General features: G+C 42.7%; 1 protein-coding gene across 1 annotated transcript; it reads left to right on the plus strand.

Annotated features, from left to right (window-relative positions):
* The first annotated feature begins 6,842 nt into the window (after positions 1–6,842).
* cdh15 (cadherin 15, type 1, M-cadherin (myotubule)) lies at positions 6,843–22,022 on the plus strand. Its single transcript, XM_073465194.1, has 14 exons — positions 6,843–6,893; positions 14,475–14,630; positions 16,287–16,442; positions 16,946–17,090; positions 17,389–17,570; positions 17,659–17,787; positions 17,903–18,085; positions 18,527–18,771; positions 18,858–18,994; positions 19,166–19,396; positions 19,502–19,741; positions 20,085–20,233; positions 20,538–20,729; positions 21,822–22,022. Exons 1-14 carry the CDS (start codon positions 6,843–6,845, stop codon positions 22,020–22,022), a joined length of 2,397 nt encoding a protein of 798 aa, XP_073321295.1.
* Positions 22,023–22,181: the final 159 nt, after the last annotated feature.

Raw genomic sequence — 22,181 nt, forward strand, 5'->3', positions numbered from 1 at the left:
AGTTAGGATTTTGCGAGACACAGGAGCGAGCCAGAGCTTTATCCTGGAGGGGGTATTGCCTTTTTCGTGTGGTTCAAACACTGGTGATACAACTCCTGTGCTTGGCATTAGTTTAGTTCCTGTGTCGGTGCCGTTGCACCACCTGAATTTGTTTTCTGACCTGGTTGAGGGTGAAGTGGTCATGGGGGTGCGTAGCTCTTTACCTATGGATGGGGTGGATGTTATCCTGGGCAACGACTTGGCTGGCGCACGGGTGTGGAGAGACGTTGCGCCACAGCTGGTGGTTACCGCGTCACCTGGGGGCTCTGGATGAGTGTGCGAGGCAGCATCCTAACGTTTTCCCTGCGTGTGTTGTCACTCGGGCAATGAGCAGAGCAAACTCACGAGAGGAGGTTGGGCCTGCTCAGTCTGATTCCTCACAGTGGTGTTCTCAGGGCGATGCTCTTGGAGAGGTTGGGGTTCAGGCTCTGCTTTGCCCTGGCCCTTTGTCTTCCATCAGCAGGGAGGAGTTGGGTGCAGAACAGGCAGGAGATTCTACGCTTGCACCTTTGTTTAATGTGGTTGGTCCTGAGGGTGAGGGGCAGGTATTGGATAATGGTTATTTTCTGCAGGATGGAGTGCTGCTGAGGAAGTGGAGGCGTGTGGTAGATGGTGTGCAGTTGGACCAGGTAACACAGGTGGTGGTGCCCTTTAAGTTCAGGAACCTTGTGTTATGTGTTGCACATGATGGCATTGCTGGTCATTTGGGGGTTAAGAAGACTTACAACCGTGTGCTTCGACATTTCTTCTGGCCCTTGTTGAAACGGGATGTGTCAGCGTACTGTAAAACATGTCATACATGCCAGCTGACTGGCAAGCCCAACCAAAAGATCAGGCCAGCTCCACTGTGCCCGATTGCAGTGGTGGAGAGTCCCTTTGAGCACTTGCTGGTTGATTGTGTTGGTCCGCTGCCGAAGAGTAAAAATGGTAACAGTTATTTGTTAACAGTGATGTGTAAGACGACTAGATACCCGGCAGCATTTCCACTGCGCTCTATCAAAGTCAAGCCTGTCCTGAGAGCCCTAACTACATTCATATCCACATTTGGTATTCCGAAAGTGATACAGTCAGATCAAGGAAGCAACTTCATGTCTCGTACCTTTGCTCAAGTACTGAGGCAGCTTCAGGTGAAACACAGTGTCTCAAGTGCTTACCATCCTGAGTCACAGGGAGCTCTGGAGAGGTTTCACCAGACATTGAAGTCAATGTTAAGGTCTTACTGTACCGAGCTGTCCCAAGATTGGGAGGAGGGGCTTCCCTGGCTGTTGCTGTCGGTGCGTGAGGTGGTCCAAGAGAGTGTTGGGTTTAGTCCAAATGAGTTGGTGTTCGGGCACACTGTCCGGGGTCCCTTGGCAGTTTTGAGTGATCACTGCAAGAGTGTGGAGCCGCCTGATAACATCCTGAGTTATGTGAATGACTTTCGGCGTCGCTTGTACACGGCTTGTGCAGCTGCTCGTAGGAAGCTGGGTGTGGCTCAAGGGAAGATGAAGGTTTTTTTTGATCGAAAAGCTGAGTCCCGTTTGTTTGAGCCGGGTGATCAAGTGTTGGCTTTGCTACCTGTGGTTGGCTCTCCTTTCCACGCTAAGTTTAGTGGGCCGTACACTGTTAAGAGCCGCAGGTCTGACTGTGACTATTTCATTCACACACCTGGAAGGAAGAAAAAGGTGCAATGGTGTCATGCCAACCTGTTGAAGCCATATTATGCTGGACAATCAGATGTGGTGGATGTGAAAGGGGGTTTTGCTGCAGTAGGGCAAGAGTCTGAGCCTAAGGTGGTGTTGGCTGTCACAAAGGCTGCCACACTGCCCACAGAGGATTTTGTTGTTCCCTCAGAACAGAGTGTCATGGGGAGGTTGAATAACTCTGCTTATTTGAACAGGTTGGAAGCTCAGCTGAGCTATTTGCCTGAGGGCCAGCGAGCAGATCTGGTTCAGTTGATTAAGTCACATCCTTCCCTGTTTTCAGACACTCCTTCACGTACTCACCTTATTCAACACGACATAGATGTGGGTGACACCAAACCGATAAAACAACGTTTCTATCGGGTTTCCCTGGAGAAGCGACGTCGCATGGAAAAGGAGGTTGAGTACATGGTGGAGAATGGTATAGCGGAGCCATCATTCTCAAACTGGGCTTCACCATGCTTGCTGGTTCCGAAGCAGGATGGTTCAGACAGGTTTTGTACTGACCTCAGGAAAGTTAATGCGGCCACTAAACCCGATTGCTATCCACTGCCCCGCATTGAGGACTGTGTGGATGAGGTAGGGAGTGCCAGGTTCGTTACAAAGTTAGATCTTTTGAAGGGCTACTGGCAGGTGCCACTGACGCAGAGAGCCAAAGAAATTTGTTCTTTCATTACTCCTGGGGGGTTGTTCTCGTATAATGTGATGCCATTTGGATTGCGGAACGCCCCGGCTACTTTTCAGCGCCTTATGAACCAGGTGCTGCGTGGGCTCTCTGGGTGTTCTGCATATTTAGATGATGTTATTGTGTTCAGTGATTCCTGGAACTCTCATGTTCAGCGTCTCAGAGCTCTCTGTGATCGCCTAGTGGCGGCCAGTTTGACGGTGAATTTGTCAAAATGTGAGTTCGCCAAGGCTACAGTTACATATTTGGGAAAGGTTGTGGGTCATGGTGAAGTGCGGCCTGTGAGAGCCAAGGTGGAGGCTATTGACAAGTACCCTGTTCCAGCAACTAAGAAAGAGTTGGGGAGGTTCTTGGGTTTAGTGGGGTATTACCGGGGGTTCTGTCGGAACTTCTCCACTGTGGTGGCCCCACTGACAGACCTCTTGGGCAAGAAGGCTGTGTTTGTGTGGTCTTCTCAATGTCAGGCGGCTTTTGAGACTGTGAAAAATCTCCTCTGTTCCTCTCCTGTTCTCACTGCTCCAGATTTTGGGAAGCCTTTTACCATCCAGGTAGATGCCAGCGGTGTGGGTGCTGGAGCAGTACTGCTGCAGGAAGGGGAGGGAGGTATTGACCACCCGATATGCTTCTTCTCGCGTAAGTTTAAGTGTCATCAACTAAACTATTCAGTGGTGGAGAAAGAGGCGCTGGCGTTGATTTGGGCACTTCAGTTTTTTGAAGTGTATGTGGGTTCGGGGTCAACACCAGTCACTGTTTTCACAGACCATAATCCTCTGACTTTTCTGTCAACTATGCAGAATTGTAATCAGAGGCTGATGCGTTGGTTGTTGTTTTTGCAACCCTTCAATTTAAACATTTGTCATATTAAAGGCCGGGAAAACATAATGGCCGATGCTCTATCCCGAGCCTTAGTGTAACTGCTTACGTAGACCCTAGTGGGTCTCCGTTTTTTTATGGGGGGGGGTGTGATGGCCTTCGGGCTTCTGTTTATTGCTGCTCGCCCTGCCTGTGCTCCTCCCTTTCAGGTGTTCCTGGCCAGCTCCTCCCACCTCGTTGGGGGATTCGTTCCACCTGCTGCCCACCTATATATATTGGTGACTTCAAAATGGCGGCCCTCTTCCCCCTCTTGGATGGCTGGTGCTGTCCTCATGGCTTTGTTTGGGTTTGGTTGTGTTTGATTGGTACCTTTGTGACTTTACACATACACGCACACACACACACGCACTGTGCATCCAACACTCTCATCCCACCACTGATCACTGATGTACACTCTAAGTTGGTTTGTTTTTCCTTACTTTCAATAAATTTGTGAATTCCTTTACCTGGTAGCTGCGTGGTCCTCCCTTTTTGTTGTGCTCTCTAACGAGCGGGATAGATAAGTAAAGTTGAAGAAGAAGAAGAAAAAGAAGAAGAGATTCCCATAAAAATCCTATACGATGGACTTTTAATGTACAAGTTAGTCTGGACTTAAAGGTTATTGGATTTTTAAATTTCAGAGACTTAAAATCACATCACAGAAAAACCCAATGGCACAATCCTTGATCAACACCAGAAGAAAGATAATTAAAATAATATAAAATGAAGCACCTAAAACTTTTAATGAAATAAACTAAGGTTAGCTTAATCAACTAAGGTTTATCAAAATAAAAGTATTTACATCAAATGGTAATTAAACATGTTCGATGTCCACTTGCTGTCCTTTAAAGCTAAATGTGTAAAAAAAAAAAAAAAAAAAAAATGTGAACAGTGTCCATGTAATAGTGTCTCTGTATGTCTCCTTCCGCGGTGCCATTGCAACATCCACCCTCCTGCATTCATGATAGTCATAACTGGAGCAGTATACACGACAGAGAAAGTGTCTCTGTATGTTTGCAAATGAGTCCGGCACCTATAAAATCACTCAACCTGAAACTCAGAAAGTGAGTGAAACTGCAGAAACCTACACTATCTATTATGGTATTTTTCTACCTTATATATTAGCCTATAGGAGAATCTTTAGTTGATTTTAGCTGCCACCTTACCCAGTTCTGAGATCCATTCCTGGAATAAAGGGGATAAAGGGAATAAAGGTTTCCACTTTCTCATTATTATCTGCTTACCAACTATGATACTTGTCTGAATCCAATTTGCAAGGGGTTTTTTTTTCTGAGAATCCATCCACCAGGACAAAAGTCATAATCTACCCCCCAATTCTCTAAGACATACTCATGGACTCTGGTCCAAAAGGTCTGTACTGATGAGCATGACCACAGTCACCTACCTCCTTCTTTCATCACTTTTTTGTTTTTTAACATGGATGGGAGTCTGCCCTGCAAGTCTCTGCTGTGAAAGAGAAGCCAACGTGGTCTGCAGTTGTTTACCTTTTAAAGATCCGTATCGACCTTCGACCTGTGAGCAGACTTGCTGATAGGGTGTTGAAAGTAGTGTTGAGGAGATCTGGACTCCCGCGTCTAACGTCTCTTAATGCCAAACACATCTTTCCTGCTGGTTGTTTCTCCCCTGAGAAGTTAAAGTCTCACTCTGTTTTTCCACCTTCTTGCAACAGAGATGATTGCCTAAAACTTTCGTCAGTCATGGCCACGTTTCAGTCAAATTTTAAGCATTGCAGACATGGCAATCTCTGCTTTGACATCACCCACAGAGCACCATAGATCTTCATCATCTGCTTTGACAGAGTGTTCAAAATAGCAGGAGATCAAAGAGTCCTGGCTGAATGTTCTGAATGTGCGAGGGCACGACACAGCCCGACTGGACGGGGAGGTTACGTATGTGGCCTTATGACATGAAGGTTGATCCGGACAAGAAGGATTTAAGAAGAAAACAAGCGCTAAGCCACTTAAGACTGTAAACACAATGTTGTTATTTATACACTAATGACGGTTTTCCCTACAACTAACAAGTCTTTCTTTTATTTTTAAATATCTTTATTTGGGTTTATCATCAGTAGATTTTCTCTTGTTGTCTATTGAATAAAACATATAAAAGATATATATCATCTTATTTCATCTATTTATTTTTTCATGATTTATTCCATGCTCTTAACTAATGTTGTTATGGACATTAAGAGTCCTCTTTGTCGGAAAAGTTGATTTTTGAGTCCCATTCCCAACTAGTCAAAGCCAGCGCAAAGAGTCAGGTTTTTTTTTTTGTTGCTTTTCTTACAAATAAGACCTTCATCCAAAAATATAAGGTTTTGTTGTTCTTTCCAGCCTATCAGCTCCTTCCCTGTTCTCTTGGTTCCTCCACTCATTACCCTCACCTGTGTTTCTTCGCCTCACTCCACCTGCACCTGCACTTCATCCCCTTTTTGGTTTAGTTTGTATTTAAGTTCAATCTTTAGTTCAGTCTCAAGTTTCGCTGTGTTTACCCGTTCCTGCTGCTAGTACTGAATAAAACTTCATCCATGGAGATTCCTGCCTGCTGTTTACTGCATTTGGGTCTTTCCTCTCTGCTCCAGCGTCGCAGCAGACGCTGTTTTGCTGAGAAGCTGGAAATGAAAAAAGTACCACTGGTTTCCTCTCAGTGTGGCAGCAACAGATGCCAAAAGACTTCTGAACAGAAACAGATCGATGTGGAGTGTGGTCAAGGAATTACTGAAGTCATTTTTGTGGCAGATTCTGATTTCTCAATTTTAACAGAAACGGAAAGCAGTCCATTGTTGTTATGACAACTTATCATAATGAGCAAATGGAGATAGATGTTTGCCTCAAAGTCTTTAAGTATAATTGTCAAGAAAGTGGTATAACTTCAATCTAAAGTGATCGAGGGTTTGCTTTGAATGTATTTGTGAATTGTTAGTTCTGTGTGGGGCTGAAACAAATTAACTGATTAAAGGCAGAAAAATCATCAACACATTTTAAAACTGCTGCTTAATCATTGAGTAAATGAAACATTCTCTGGTTCAGCTTCTGTTTGTTTCTACATCTTAGGGTTTTGGTCCATTATTAATGTCCTATGTTTTTGTTTTTTCTCTTCTCCCCCTTCCTTTGTCTCTCCGTAAAGCACCATCGTTCTGAAAAGTGTTTAATAAAGTTTACCTACTTTTAACTGGTGTAGACACTGTTTCTGTCTACACCACCAACAGCTGCCCTGCTTCTCTCTTCATCTCTCTCTGCCTCTCTGTCTCGCTCTGAGTGACAGCACATGTGCTGGGGTACATGGGAGGGCCGCTGCTGAAATTCTAACCCCTTACCCCACGACTGTGAGACATACCCCAGCCATGGACAGGGAGGAGCTGTGAGAGACAAATGCTGGGAGAGGAAAGCAAGCAAAGAGAGGGAGAGAGACTGCAAGTGCAAGAGGACAGAGAGAACGAAGGAAAGAAAGGGACAGGTTTCAGGGTAGAGCCACTCAGGAGCCCAGTTCTTAGTGGAGGAGCGTCAGATCTTTGAGTCATCAGCGGTCTGTTCATGCTGAGTTTCTGAGTGCAGGTACTGAGGATGGTGGCAAGGATGTTGATGGTGTGTGTGCTGGGTACTCTGCTTTGTCAGGTAAGAAAAATCATTGTCTCTTCGTAGCTGCTGTTGACTAAAATTAACTAAATATGCAGATTTATTTGAGCATTATCAGTTGTTTTCTGTTTGTTTTCTGTTTTATATCCAGTGTGAGCTGCCTGTAAATGAAATGAGACTCAAAATAAGAAAAGTTAAAGTTGTCCTTATCATGTGGACTGTGGGCAATGTTATCTTGAGTTGATTTAGTTCAACTTTTGACTCTATAAAAGAGCAAAGGTGCTTGAGCAATGGAGGTGGTGTTGGGAGCGTATCCTTCTCCACTTTCTGATTGCTGTAAAAATGTCAATACCAAGTGACTGAACATGGATTGGATAGGCTGCTGTGAAGGCACTGGGATCGTGTGATACTGCCCCCTCTCTTCCTCTGCTATATGCTTCTAGATTCAGATTTTCGATTTTTTTTAATTTACTCTTGGCCACTACATTGTGGTGTGGAGTACAAACACAAAAAAAACCCATAATACAATTGTCAACAGCCAAACCCCAAATTTCAGCACATGATTCTTCACTTCCTGCCCCCTCAGAGCGTGATCCTGGTTAGAGATTGGCCTTTAGCTGCCCCGCTCTTCAAATATACAGTTTATGCTTTTACCTGAGTGATGTCTTCTACCAGATTTTCATCAATAGAGGCACCAAACTGGCTCTGCAATCACAAGGTTGTGGCTGATCTAAACACTTCATCCCAGTTGGAAAGAGGATGATGAAGTGTTCTGAGGAGGACGAGACTCCAGATGTGTACAGAGGGGCTCAGGGCATCATTAGTAGCCCCTGTCAGCAGACGGCATTGTGAAATCCAAAATGGATGACAATGTAAACTGACTTATTACCAACAGCACTTCCAACCATCATCAGTCTTTTGCTCTGTTTGGAGTAGTAATGGAGCCCAGGTTGGGAGGTTGAGTGAATTGGCCTCCAGTGATTCCTGAGGGAAGTCTTTGCTTTGTTGTGCTCTATAATTCAGTCTAAATGTTGCAGATGTTGTGAAAAGCTGTGGAAATGAAGTGAAGTGTCTCTGACCTTGTTAAAAGTGTCTGCAAAGTTTCAGTGTCCATGTGGTTAAAAGTGGCCAATTTATGCTGCTTTTGTGTTTCATTTTCATATTCCATGTAAAACTGATTGTGGAGAAAATCACTGAAAATATACAGGAGTGATTGATTGCTTACACAGCCACAGGGCAAGCCAGTTAGTCACAGTGCACAAACCAAAGACTGTAATGACATTACGCAAAATATATTTCGGTCAAATCTTCCGGACCTCGATATGATCTTCAATATAAACATAATCCTGTAAATTGTCTGTGGATGCAGTTGTCTGTAGATTTAATAAGCTCACCCAATGACGCTTGACATGCTGGACTACAGCTACCATCCTCAACCATGAAACAAGCAGTAAACTTTTTAAAGCCACCTTTCAGGACTACAGCAGCTGAAAGCCTGATGATACATTTTTGGTGGAGTGTTCCTTTAATAAGTGAATATATATCACCAATAATTTTAAAGGAATCTCAAGTCCCTATTTTTTCTTTCATGTTGGACAATTTGTTACGTGCTGAATTGCAGTTGCTAAAAGCTCACATGTGAGATAAACACAAACTAAAGAAGCAGATTTTAGTGTTTTGTCTGGAAAGAAAACCATAAACAAGATATTTTATGCTTTTCCAGTGTTCCTCTATGACGAAGTACAAACATTTCATAAGTAAAACATAGAAAACTGTTACAAATTCTAACAAATAATTCATTTAAACGTCAGCAGCTGTCATTCCAATCCAAAGACTTCCCTAAGTGTCACCTGATAGCTTTCAGTTGATCTTTTTTCATTCTCAGTGAGCTGCTGTTGTTTTGAATCAGGCAGTGTTCGAACCTGCTGGTGTATGTTGTGTTGAGGAGTGGGCAGCAGCAACAGCTGTGCAGATGCATGCGTGATGCCATTTGTCCCGCTCTGTAATCCTCCTTGCGGAAAGAAGAGTGGGCCGCTCCGAGACCATGAAATCGGGTACAAATCAAGAGTCTGTAGCAGCGTCCAGCTGCCGCTGAGGTCTCACTCATCGGAAACAATCAGTCAAAGGATTTAGAGTCTGAATCACAGGTCCTGCTGGGTGTGGATACCTGCAGGCTGTTTTACACTGGGTAGGGTTTCAGAGGGAGCAAAGGGTAGAGAGACAACGTCCAGATCATAACAACTAGCCGACTGAAGTCAATTTCCGCCCCTTTTTTAACCTTGACACTTTTTACAGACTTAGACATGAAAGACCAAGTGGTGACAGCTGTTGTTTTACTGGTCCAGCACAAAAATAAGGCAGCAATGTTATGATGAGTTTGCTATTTGGTTTCCCCAATAAATAAGTCAATTAACCCATGTAAAGATACAAAAAACAGCTATACTGGGAAAGTAGAGGCGGTGAAGTGATGAACTGCCATTCATCACTTCTTTGTATCGCTGTTGATAGTAAATGTGTGCCTCTTTCACATCAGTTAGATTCCTAAATATCCTTTATCAGGGAAGAAATGATTGATATACTTTCATTATTTATCTATTTAGCCCTAATCAGTCATGGTTTAATATTATAACCTTGCTCAGCATTCCTAAAGCTTAGACATCTGCTCCAAGAGGGACTCACACTGGTAGTGACACCATAAATAGGCTGTCCATACCCATGCCAGGCCCAGTCATGACTTAGCAATGAGTGGGTGTGTGGGACCAGTTATGTTGGTGTCTAACTGGATGAATGTCTATGTCTGAGGACCAGTAACAGAAGTGACCACAGGGACACCTGTGTGACCTCTAACCCTGTGGCCGGAGGGACTGTCAGGCATGCTGCAGACATCCCTTCTCGGCTGGACGGTCTTTTCTTGAGTTATCTGAGCGACTGTTCTGCTCACACATATCAGGAGAGGAGACACTCTTTAGAACAGAGGTAGTGGATTCTCTCAAGAGGTGTTTACGCCTTGTTATTATTAAATGAAAACTTTTACGATGGGCAGATTTGACTATGATTCAGTAGGTCTCTTGATATAAAGTATTCCAGATGAACAGGAATACTATCTGCAATGGGAAAAACAACTTTTGTTCTCCAAAGTCAACATCACAGGGGCAGAAGCGAACTTTCTCGAGCACATTAAACACTTCCTCAGCAACATAGTGCTTAAGTGTGTGTTTTTGCTGTGAGGGCATATCATCCCGAAACAAGCTGTCCATACTTCTGTGAGGGCCCGAGGTGAAAGGCCAAGCTGTAAAGGTTTCTGGGAAAAGCCTCTAAAACAGTTAATCTGCGGGTGGTGTCATCACTCAGCCTGTCAGACGAGGCTCTCATTGGTCTAATTGGTAACATGACACTTTTTGTGTTACTGCACCTCGGTCTGGTAAAAACATTATAACAGAGGCAGATACTTAGTGGAGCCACTGTCCAAAACACTTCAGTTCAGATCAGGTGTGTGTAAAGGAAGTGTGTGAAATAACAAATGTTTGTAAGCCTCTCTTCATGTTTTATATTCTAGAAAAACTGGGAAGCTTTGTTGTTGTTGTGGTTTGCTTCAGCATTACCACAGTATAGTGAATGTACAGTTTAACTGACACTGTTAAGGTGGTCACATTGGTACATCAAACTTTAAAACACATAGCCGACCTTTACAATGCGTTATCCACCGAACGTTTTTGGATTTTTTGCATTCATTAGGGTCGTGTCTGAGGTTGTTTCCAGTTTCCTCATACTGTATATCAGCTGTTTAATGCACAGATCACCACTGATACTGAGTACACAAAACAACAGCATTTTATTACCTGCGCCAAGAAGGTCATGTTTTAGCCCGTATCCGTTAGTTGTTTGGTTGTTTTGTCAACAGGATTTTACAGAAACTTTTCATTTCCATGAAACCTGGATGGAGGATGGGTCTCAGCCCAGAATAGATCCCATTAATTCCATTGTGGATCCAGACATAGGGACGTATCCAGGAATTTTCTTCTCACTTTCAGATACACTCAGTGAATAATGCTTGGATCTTGATGAAATTTGGCTATTTAAGTGGCCGGCATCTATGAGTGAGTACAATTTTATGCTGATCCAAAAGAAATTCCAGATCAAGTGGATTTAAATGTTTTTTACATTTTTTTAAATACTATTTAGCAAATGCAATATTTTAGCAATCCATGGGTAAAATGGTTGAATCTCAATTTTTAGCCATGCTGGCAGCGCAACTCTAGGGATGGTAACGCTGGTCTGTCAGCCTGTATTGGTCCACCACTTTGGTATAGACTGAAATATATGGTGGACTGATTGAGATGGTCACCAACAAGTAGGTTAACATTTTAGTTTATAGTTAGTTGTATAGTTTATCTTTCTATAACGACTAGATGGTTTGTTCAGAAATGTGTTGCAGATATCCATAGTGGCCAGATGATGTGTCCCATGATTTTGGTGATCCTGGGACACTTCCAGTAGCAACCCCCAGCAGGTCAAAGTGTGAAATATCTCAACATCTACAAAATGGACTGGCGCCAAGTTTTGTACAGACACTTATGGTCCCCAGATGATGTATGCTGACGACTCTGGGGATCTTCTAACTTGAGCACTACCATGTGGATTATATTTGTAGCTTGAAGTGAGATGTATTGACTAAGTATTGTGCAAACTTTTAGCAGCATCATTTAGATTATGACATATGACCTGCAAAACTTACATTTGTATCATCCTCAGCCACAATTCATGTTTAGTGCTAATTAGCAAGTGTTAGCATGCCAACACACTTAACTTAGATGTGTCAGTATGTATTACAGCCATGTACAATTTTGAGGTACTTGTACTTGTACGCTGCTCATGACTTCATTCATATTTATCGATTACTTTAACTAACTTCAAAGTCAATCTGCAGTGAACCATAACACATTCATCTTTTTACGTCATTTCCCATTGTTCATTTTATGAATAAGGCATAGTGTACTCGAGAAGAGGTGTGTGATGTGTATTTAAGTTTGATGAATTTGCACTGAGGATCCCACTGGTGTGCACCTCCCAGTGTGTGCGTTCTCCAAGTTAGAAAAAAGGCGGTCATGTTAGCCCGAGTGTCCACAAATCAGGCAAACTTAGAAAGTGCTATACTTGGAAATACAACTGTGATGCAGCTGTTATTGATGTTGAGGTTAGGTAGCAATGCAGAATGTGTGCTATGTGAGTGGAAGTTTGAGAGCTCATACATGCAGTATGCAGCATTGAGTATGGAAGTAGATAGCTATCAGGATGAATTGGTGTGGGTGACATGCACTGCTGGAATGTGAGTGTAAACATCCCTGTGAGACTATACATGACGATGGCTACAAAAAGTTAAATAGGCAGGGGTCGGGAATATAGAACAGTCTAAGATTAGCCTGCCCTCTGACTCGATCTGCGCATGCCAGCCATGGTTGCCATTCCTGCCTTCACTGTCCAGCGAGCAGCGTGCCAAAGGATCAGTATATCTGATCACAGGGCAGGGATCACAGGCCATTCACAAAATATTCACAAATATATACACTGATTCTTTATTTAGCTTATTTATTTGTGGCTTTGTGGTTATTAATGAATGTTCAGATGCATCTAAAGCAGACATGGCTTTTTGGTCACTTAATACATCCACATTTATTTCCTGTTTTATGGACTATGCCTTTAAACTGTTTAACATATGTCAAATAATGCTGAATCCGGTGAATTCCCACAGAAGAGACGGAAGCAACTTACGGAAATGTGTACATGTGCTTATGCGTGGGTGGGTGTTTTGTTGATGCATGTACATCAGCTTGTATGTGTGTGTGTGTGTGTGAGAAAGCGTATATATGAGTGTGTCTGTGGAATTCCTACAGCAGAGCAGATCCGTAAGGTGACCCCAAACTCCCAGTCAGGTGCAGAGCTGAGCATAAAGGGGAATTTGTGAGTGTGAGTGGGAATGCGGGTGGGAAAGCACAGGATCTAAATCCATAGTCGACAGCTGTTGTGTGTGTGTGTGTGTTTCTCATATGTGTGTTGTGGGTGTGTGTGTGCGTGGGTGTATTTGTGTGAACATAGTCAAGAGAGCAATGTGGTCAATGAGAGCTCGTGAAATGAGCATGAGTGTTTGTGTTTCCTCGTCCTGAGATGAATTTGCACGCAGATCAAAGGAAGCTGACAAAGACATGTATTAGTGTGTGAAACCTGAGGCTGCGGCCCTGCGTCCCCTCTGCCCCGGACAATCTCATGGATTCCACATTACAGACAGCCTCAGCGCTACAGTCAGCATACAGTCATTCCATCAGGCCACTGGGAGTGTTGCAGAGCTGAGGGAGACTCCTGACATGAATTTAAACAGCTGCAAATGACATAATTTTGTCTTTTATGAAGCAGAATTGCACATACATTATACTCAACACATCCTCAAATCTTAAATGTCTAAATACTGTAGGTGGGTTGCCAATGACTTCCAAAACACTATATCTGACTGTTCGCTAAATTACATGCTGGACCTTTGTCTTACAGTTGGTTTAAAAGAAAACTACTTGGTAAGGTCTAAGAAAAGATTGTGGTTTTCATTAAAATTTGTCAGCTATGTTACTTTTGCAACTTTACTTAAGTATGTACGTAACTTAAGTGCATCACCATACTTGCCAACCTTGAGACCTCAAAAATAAGGAGGATTTTCAAAACCAAAGTAGGGTTCAGTGGTTCCTACCCCAAAAAACTTTGAAATTAAAGGACTGTGTTTCCCGCATTCTGGTGGCATTTAAAGAGTGGAAATAACAAAATAACAAGCAAAATGCAACAGCATTTTTATGTCAAATAATTAAAAATGTTACTTTTATTTCTCAAACCAAGCAGAATAATTTGCCCTCTGGCATAAACTTGTTTGAATCTGTGGCATAAAGAAATTTTTGTCACTTTTCATTCATTTTTTGCGCCTGTCCCCTCAGAAAGTCTGTGCACGCCACTGCCCTCTGTTTGTCAGGCCCTCCATGGGGATTGACGTGGTGCAACATCCGTGGCAGATTTTACAGCCCTTTCCTTTAAAACTTTACGTAAGAAGCAGGAATTCTTCTCTCCAAGGCGTCTGAAATTTGTTTAAATATTCTGTCTCATCTCCATTTCTCTCTGTCTGTCTCTCACTCACTGAGGACAACGAGGTGCAACAGTACAGCAGACTACATGCTGTACCGTACCAGAAACAGGTTATGATAACTAACAGAGGAGAAAGTGGGATAAATTGTCTGAAATTGGGTGAAATATGGGAGATTTGTGACGCCTGGAGGAATCCAGGAGAGGGCAGTCACAAACGGGAGTTTCCTGGGAAATTTGTTAGGGTTGGCAAGTATGTGTGTAACCACATCCTGGGTTTAGTGCTGCACAAGACAATCGTGATTGGTTTAAAGCTGCACAAACAAGTCAGAGCTTTTACAACAGAATGAGAATTGGTTCAGACCCTGAATAAGTTAAAAAAAAAATAAACCATTAACAATCCACCCCAACTTTGTGATTCTTCATTCATACTACTACTGCATTACCCAACGTCCTCCTCTAGTTAACTTTCTTTTGTGAGCTTCATGATTTTGTTGTTTCCTTCAGGTGTGGAGCTCTGAAAAACTTAATCACAATGAAGAAGAGCTGCACCCTCTGACCCTTTACCCATGGAGAAAAGTGGTGAGGGTGAAGAGGGACTGGATCATCCCACCGATAAGAGTGCTGGAGAATAGCAAGCAAGTTCCTGAAGACCTTGTCCAGGTAAAAATGTCAAATCAGAATTTCATCAGTGTGTCATTTCTGGTATAAATTGTACTTAAAGTATAGGGTCACAATTTTTCAAGAGTGTCTAAAAACAATGTAGGCCCACACTGAAACAGGGTTCCTGTTCATACTGGTCAGTAAAAGAGAGGTACAACATCCAGTCTTTTTTCTGTGTTCCTGTAAGTCTTTTTTCTGTGTTCCTGGTGGGTGGGGGAATCTCAGAGAGATTTGTCTGAGCAGCGTGAGAGCTTAGAAACTGAGAGTGGGTCTCAAGCCAAAAGCATGATGGTTGACAACCCTGGCTAATATGAGGCTTCAGCTGTCTGAGTTTTATAAATCAAGTGGATTTCTGCCAAAGTTACGGTCTCAGTACAAAATTCCCTCTTTCTGTCACTATCCTTCTACTGCAGCTCTATAGGGAAATAACTGTCCAGGGCATAGAGCAAGAGTTAATGCCTTTTCCATTCTCACATATGTCATATATAGTTAAGAATGATAACAGGAGCAGATTTACCGCTCAAATTATTCTGTAATCTTGAAACTTGGGTCCCTAATTTCAGACAGAGGTAGACTAAAGCAAGTTTCTCATTTGTAGCCAGCTACTGTCAAATTTGCTGGCAGAAATGACAGCTAGTTAATTAAGCTAATTTTAGCTTTATAAGTTGGTTAAAAACATTGTCTGTGGCTGAGTTTTCAATGTTTCCCGCTGGATGTTTTTAAAATGAAAACTCTTTGAAGGCATTAAATATGCACTTGATGCCCAAGAATGAGGCAAAAAGATACATGTCCTTGGCAAAAAGTCAGCACTGTTTACGTAAGCAGTAATACACTGCTCGTATGTAGAGCTGGTTAGTCCTAGTATTGTAATGATGAGCAAAAATTATGCTAACTGCTGGTAATGCAGTTATTTCATTTTAACATAACCCAATTTGACTACTTAGCTAATATAGCTACTTGGACAAGCAAAATGTTTATGAAGATTCATATATACATATTTTCACAGTCTCTATCACTTGCTCCCAGCTGTCTCTGGGAACATTAGCTGAACGAGGCTACTCCTCTGATGGCCAATAGGCCAAAGTGTGTGTGTGTGTGTGTGTGTGCTACCTTTATGTCTTTGGATATTCAGCTACCTAGACTATGCAAAATGAGCTGATAGCTGTGTATTACTCTTAGACTGTGTAGAGCTCTACAATATTAAACCCAGTTAAAACACAGCGCATACAGCCATGCACTGTTGATTGTAATTCTTCATCACAGATGATGACAACAGCACAGACCAGTGTTTAAAACTCATGTGAAATGTAAATGTTGTGTTAAGGCTGCTACAGATGACCAGTAAATGTATAAATCCTCCCGTACAAGGAGAAATATTGAGCCATTTTTACATGGTGATGAAAATGGAGCAGAGAGCATATGTCAAAGAAAGTGAATGCAAAATGCATGAAATATAGACTCCTTGCTATTATTACTCCTGAATCCCACTTCCTGCCATAAGCCAAAGGCCTCTCTGGGCTTAAACACTCTTGTGTCAAGGTCCCTGACTGTCAACATGCTCACATCTGGTGTTACGACATGTGGTTTACAATCCTCCTCATACTTTCCCTTGAGGTTGCGATGATCGTCAACTTCATCTCTCCTCTCTCTGTCTAGATCAAATCGGACAAAATCTTTAAAGGTGAGGTGATCTACAAGTTAGAGGGACCGGGGGTGGACCAGGATCCCAAGAATCTGTTCGAGATCGATGATAAAACCGGAGTAATCAGGAGCAAGCGGCCGCTGGACAGAGAGAAATACGACACCTTCACGGTGAGAGAGCATTTATGGGAGTAACATTTCAAATCACCCAGCCACTTGAAATGTGTTTTAAAGCACAATCAGCAGAGGTGCTTAACTAACACAAGCTACAATGCACTCATTGAGACCTTACACAACGGTTTTCAAAGCACATGTCCATGTTTTTGTCGTAAATAATATATCAGTGTCTCAGACACTGGTGCAAACAGCCAGAGGTCAGTTTCCAGGGGTTTTTATGGGCATCTTGGGAGAGACTTCAAAATGTTTCAGACCAGATTCCTGTGATGTAACTAATGATGTTGAACCGAACATCCTGCACATATCTTTCTGCCATTTCCAGCATATGTTTTGTGCAGATACCACGAATACCAAAAGTCACCTTGGTTGGCCTGTTTCCCTCATTGAAAGCACGAGGATTGCAATATTTAACTGTAAGAAGCAACAATCTCATAAATGCAGATTTTATTAAGAAACATGTCTCTGTTGTATCTGTTTGTGTGTTTGTGTGTGTGTAGCTGAAAGCCTTTGCGCTGTCCCCCAGTGGAGAGAGACTCGAGAATCCTACCACCATAGAGATAGTGGTCCTGGATCAGAACGACAACAGACCTGCCTTCACCCAGAGCCAGTTTGTTGGCACTGTCTCTGAGTTCTCAGTCCCAGGTAAGTCCATGTATAACATACTGCATCAGTGATTATCCTGTTCTTGAACAAGGCAGAGCAAAACAGATGTTCTTTTGCTAGAAACATCTAGCGGGCCAGCTTGGGGCACAAGCCCTGACCTAGAGCCATATCGTCTTTCCATTTTAAGAATTGTACGCTGTAAAATAAAGTGTTAAATGTTTTGCAAAGTTTGACGTGATCCCAGTGAATCCTGCAGCCTCAGCACAAATGTCAAATATCATTGATTCATTCTGACAAATCTTTCCAGCTGACCGAAGCTTTCGATTATTTTTGACAGGCACGTCAGTGATGTCTGTGTCAGCCACTGATGCAGATGACCCAAAGACAGAAAACGCTTTTCTGAGCTACTCTATCATTGGCCAGGAGAGCATCCCTGGCAACGCAGTTACCAAGACGATGTTTGGCATCAACAACCAGACAGGAGCCATCTACACAAGAGACGTAGGCCTGGATCGAGAGGTAAAACTCAGATTATGGTTAAGATGCAGATATTTGCAGATATCACAGTATGGTTCATTTAGCTGAAATGAGCTGTATTCTGTCCTAGGTGGTGAAAAGTTTCCGATTAAAGCTGCAGATTGCTGATATGGGGGGCATGGGACTGACAAGTGAAGGTGTGGCAATCATACATGTGTCTGACATCAACAACCACGCCCCACAGTTCAGCCCTGCCTCAGTGAGTCTCAGACAACATTATTCGGATATTTCTGAATATTTCAAATATATAATTGAAAATCATTTTGTCAAACTGATATTAATATTTTGATCTGTTATGTGTGTGGTGCCTGTAGTACAGTATGATAGCAGTGGAGAACAGGAAGGACTACGAGATCGGCCGGGTGAATGTGACGGACAGAGACGATCATGGAACAGGGAACTGGGAGGCCAAATACTTCATTTCCAACGACCCTGATGGCTACTTCACCATCAGTACTGATCGTGCCACCAACGAGGGCGTTCTTACAGTGGTGAAGGTACAAGCAACAACAACAACAAGTTATTTCTGTGCTCATAGGAAATCCAATATACCTTGGTTTTACATCACAGTGACCTCCCAGTTCACAAATATTTTTCCACTTAAGTTTTCTATATTCTAGCTAATGGGTCACAAATGTTGACTGATCGGTTCCGGGGTGCAGGAATAATTAAAATTTTGGAAATGTGTGGTATTGTCCTTTAAAGTCAGAATGGGCTTTTAGTATCTCAGATACAACTCAACAATACCCTCTAGTGGTTGACTTGTAAACTACAAGTTACTCATACAAAGATGCTTTTGCTAGATTTTATGCAGGCTGGTGTGTAAGTTTCAAATGACTGAAATTTACATTTATCGTTAATTCTTAATTATTTAACCACAGTGCAGTGCAAAGTTTTCCTTCCACGAACGGCCTTTTCTGCTCTGTTTCATCATGCAGCCTTTGGATTTTGAAGCACAGGATGAGTACACCTTGATTCTGATGGTGGAAAATGTCAATCCTCTGAGCAACAAGGCACCCAACCTACCAGTGAGCACCGCTAAAGTCACTGTGACTGTTGTGAACGAGAATGAGGCTCCACATTTCAGAGAGGACCCCATACAGATTGTTGTCCCTGAGTCTGTGGTTCCTGGGACTTTACTGAGAAACAACATCGCTTTTGACCCTGATAATTCTGACCTGAGGTATGTCAAGTTATGTTTTTAAGAAAGACGGCAAACTAATTGGGCAGTTTGTATGTCTTTAACTCTACCTCTGCTCTCTGTGGCAGGTATGAGATTAGCAGAGATCCCGAGAGGTGGCTGGACATTGACAGGGATACGGGAGACATTAGTGCCAGGAGAACCTTTAACATGCGATCGCCACATGTTAAAAACAATATCTACAATGCTGTCATCAAGGTTACAGGTCAGTTTACCTCCTCAATCTGGCAACCAGGTGAATTAAGCATACATTTTACCCCACAGGGCAGGTTTTGCAAATCTCCTAAGAAATAAATGTTAGAAAACTAATACTTGTGGCTGACATAAACATGACAATTAAATAAGCCGTGTATGTGCTGTATCTTCTCCTGTGTAGACGCTGATGGTATGTCTTCCACTGCCTCCGTGGTCATCACACTGAAGGAGACCAATGACTTCCCCCCTCAGCTCTTCCCTCTGAGTGGCTCTGTATGTAAGAATGCAGGCCGGAAGAGTTCTGGTCTGGTTGTGACCGCTGTGGATGAAGATCTGCCTCCGCAAGCTGCACCCTTCACTTTTGAAATGCACTATGATCTGTCACTCAACTGGACTGTTATTCAAGTCAACGGTAAGTAAAGAGCATCAGCTGTGAGGCTGCAGCACATCCGTATGAACCAATTTTTCCATAAATCTCCAAATCTCACACCTTTCTCCATTTTCCTTCCCTCTTCAGACACTCACGCTGTGCTTCAGCCCCTCGTGGAGCTGGAGGCAGGAGAGTACATGGTCGCAGTGATGGTGTCAGACTCTGGAAGTCCAGTTCTGAGTTCCTATTCTCAGGTCAATATCACTGTGTGTCTCTGCGACTCCTTTGGAGATTGTAAGTCTATGACGGGGGCTATCCTCGGCTCCAGTGTGGGAATCAGCTTCATCTTTCTCATCATCATCATGGCCAGTGTTGCACTCCTGCTGTGTAAGTCTCAACTCGAACACATCATTCAGTCTTCAAAATCTTTCCCTACAAGAATTAAGCAAGCAGGTCATAAGTGATGACTGAGAGGGACTACTTCATATGAGTCTCTACATTACATTTTAGAAAAATCCTACTTATTCTGCCTCAAAATTGTTTTTGAAGCAAAAAAAACAGGACATTTTAAGTTGTGACTTTGGACTGATTTTTTTTTTTACAATTTTCTCATATTTTAAGGACTAAACAATAAATCGACAACACAATTACAAACAAATTGTAAGTTGCAGCCCTATAACCAGATAAACAAATAATTAAGACTTGATGGTTTCCGTCTGTTTGATTGCAGTGCTGCTCCTCCTGGCTGTGGCGGTGACCACCTGCAGGAGACGTCACCATATCAAGAAAGGAACAGGTCTGCTTGTCGGGGAATCGGAAGACGACATCCGTGACAATGTCTTCAACTACGATGAGCAAGGAGGGGGTGAGGAGGATGAGGTAAGGCTGCCCAGGTCAAAAGTGAAGAGGGGAGGTCTGACCGATCCTGGGGTCAAGCTGAAATGGACGCTGTCCTTACGTGGGTGCAGGGATTGTGAATCCATAATGAAGACAGTCTCACTGGTTGTATTTAACAGTAACTTCATGGTATTTAAATACCATTGATGGTTTGATTGTGTCACCAAGACTTCTGATATATTCCTTTTTGTTATTGTGGTTTGGTTTTGTTTGTTTTTCCACTTTATCATCACTGTATTTTTACACATACAGAGTTAATCTGTATCCTCTTCCTTTCACCTTGCAGAATGCCTTTAACGTCGACCTGCTGTGGAATCCCCATGATGCACCTTCGACCCCGGGCTCCTACTACCCAGGGCCTGGTGTTCCTCGAGGCAAGCAGCCCCTCAGGAAGGATGCCCCGCATAACCTGCCCTCACCTATCTACCCACGAAGGCCTCCTGCAGACCCCACTGACATCGAGGACTACATCAATGATGTGAGAGGCTTCTACTATGACCCTACTGTACCTAAAATTCACAACCAAAATGTACTGTAAAGCCCAAAACTATAATCTATAGTTTTATAAAAGGGTATACCCATCACCGAAAACAGAAATTTAGCTAATAAGACTCCCAAAGATATTGATTGTCCTTCTAATCAACAGGCTAACACAGGACAAATAAATCCAGATATAGCATATTTTCTGATGTTGTTAAAGGTTTAACAGATAAAGACATGCCTATATGTCCAATGTGAGCAGGCACTAAAGGTTTACTTTTTCCATTTTTTTGTCAAACTCCTCTGTTATTCTGTTGGAATTAATGAGCTGTGTGAACTCTCATTAATTGCTTCAAGTGTCGTTTGAGTCAGTTTTGGTGAAGGTTGAAGACTATATGTTTAAAAATTTAAAAAACAATTCAAAAAAATCGGGTGTGGAGTAGCCCGCTCCTCATCTCCGCCTGGAATTGCAGCTTTTGGCTATATTAGCCGCTACTAGCATGACACACCCTGAACTAGGAACAAAGTGTCAGATTGATGTTCAATAGTGTCTTTTTAAGAGAATACCGACTATAAATAATAACATGAATCTTTTTTTGTTTGTTTGAGTTTTAAGTGTTTTTACAACACTGAGTATGGTCTGCAGGTAAAACCTTCCTGTTCCACTTCTTATTTTAGAGATTTTAGTGAATAAATTTAAACCTTACAAGTGAGAGGGACAGAAAATAAGACTATGAAAAGGAGGGCTGATCCTTTCAGTGATGAAGGTCACATCAACTAAACGTATTGTCCCAAGAAGTAAAAGCAATGGGAGTTGAGATGACATAATGTTATTTACCTGTGATACAGTTTCAGCATCTTCTAGAATTATGTGATAATGTTTTGAAATAGGACGCATCAGTTCAGCAGTATTAGAGTAATGTTACTCAATTACAGATCACTTTGTTTACATATTCATGAATTCAGAGACTGAATAAGAAAATATATTTTAGTTCAAGAGTGAATTATGTCTATTTACAATTAAAACAGAATTCCCATGGAGTTTTCTTCACCCATATTTACTGAAAAAAACTAATTTTTCTCCCCTCAGGGCCTGGAAGCTGCAGACAACGATCCTAACGTGCCTCCATACGACACCGCTCTGATCTATGACTATGAGGGAGAGGGCTCACTGGCAGGCAGCCTCAGCTCCATCGCTTCAGGCAGCTCTGACGGAGACCAAGACTACGACTACCTCAACGACTGGGGACCACGCTTTCAGAAACTGGCCAACATGTACGACCCACGCTAAGGTGGACAGTAGCCCAGAGGACGAAGACCGGTGTGAAACACCACCAGTTAGGGACACAGATGATGCCTCAGGTTTACAGAAAAGATTTTAGTCCGGGATAACATTTGAGGTGTGCCAAGGAAAAATAAACGCTATCCAAAACCACGGGCCTTTAATCTA

The sequence above is a fragment of the Pagrus major genome, chromosome 4 (genome assembly GCF_040436345.1).
Source record: "Pagrus major chromosome 4, Pma_NU_1.0".
In the NCBI taxonomy this organism is placed as follows: domain Eukaryota; kingdom Metazoa; phylum Chordata; class Actinopteri; order Spariformes; family Sparidae; genus Pagrus; species Pagrus major.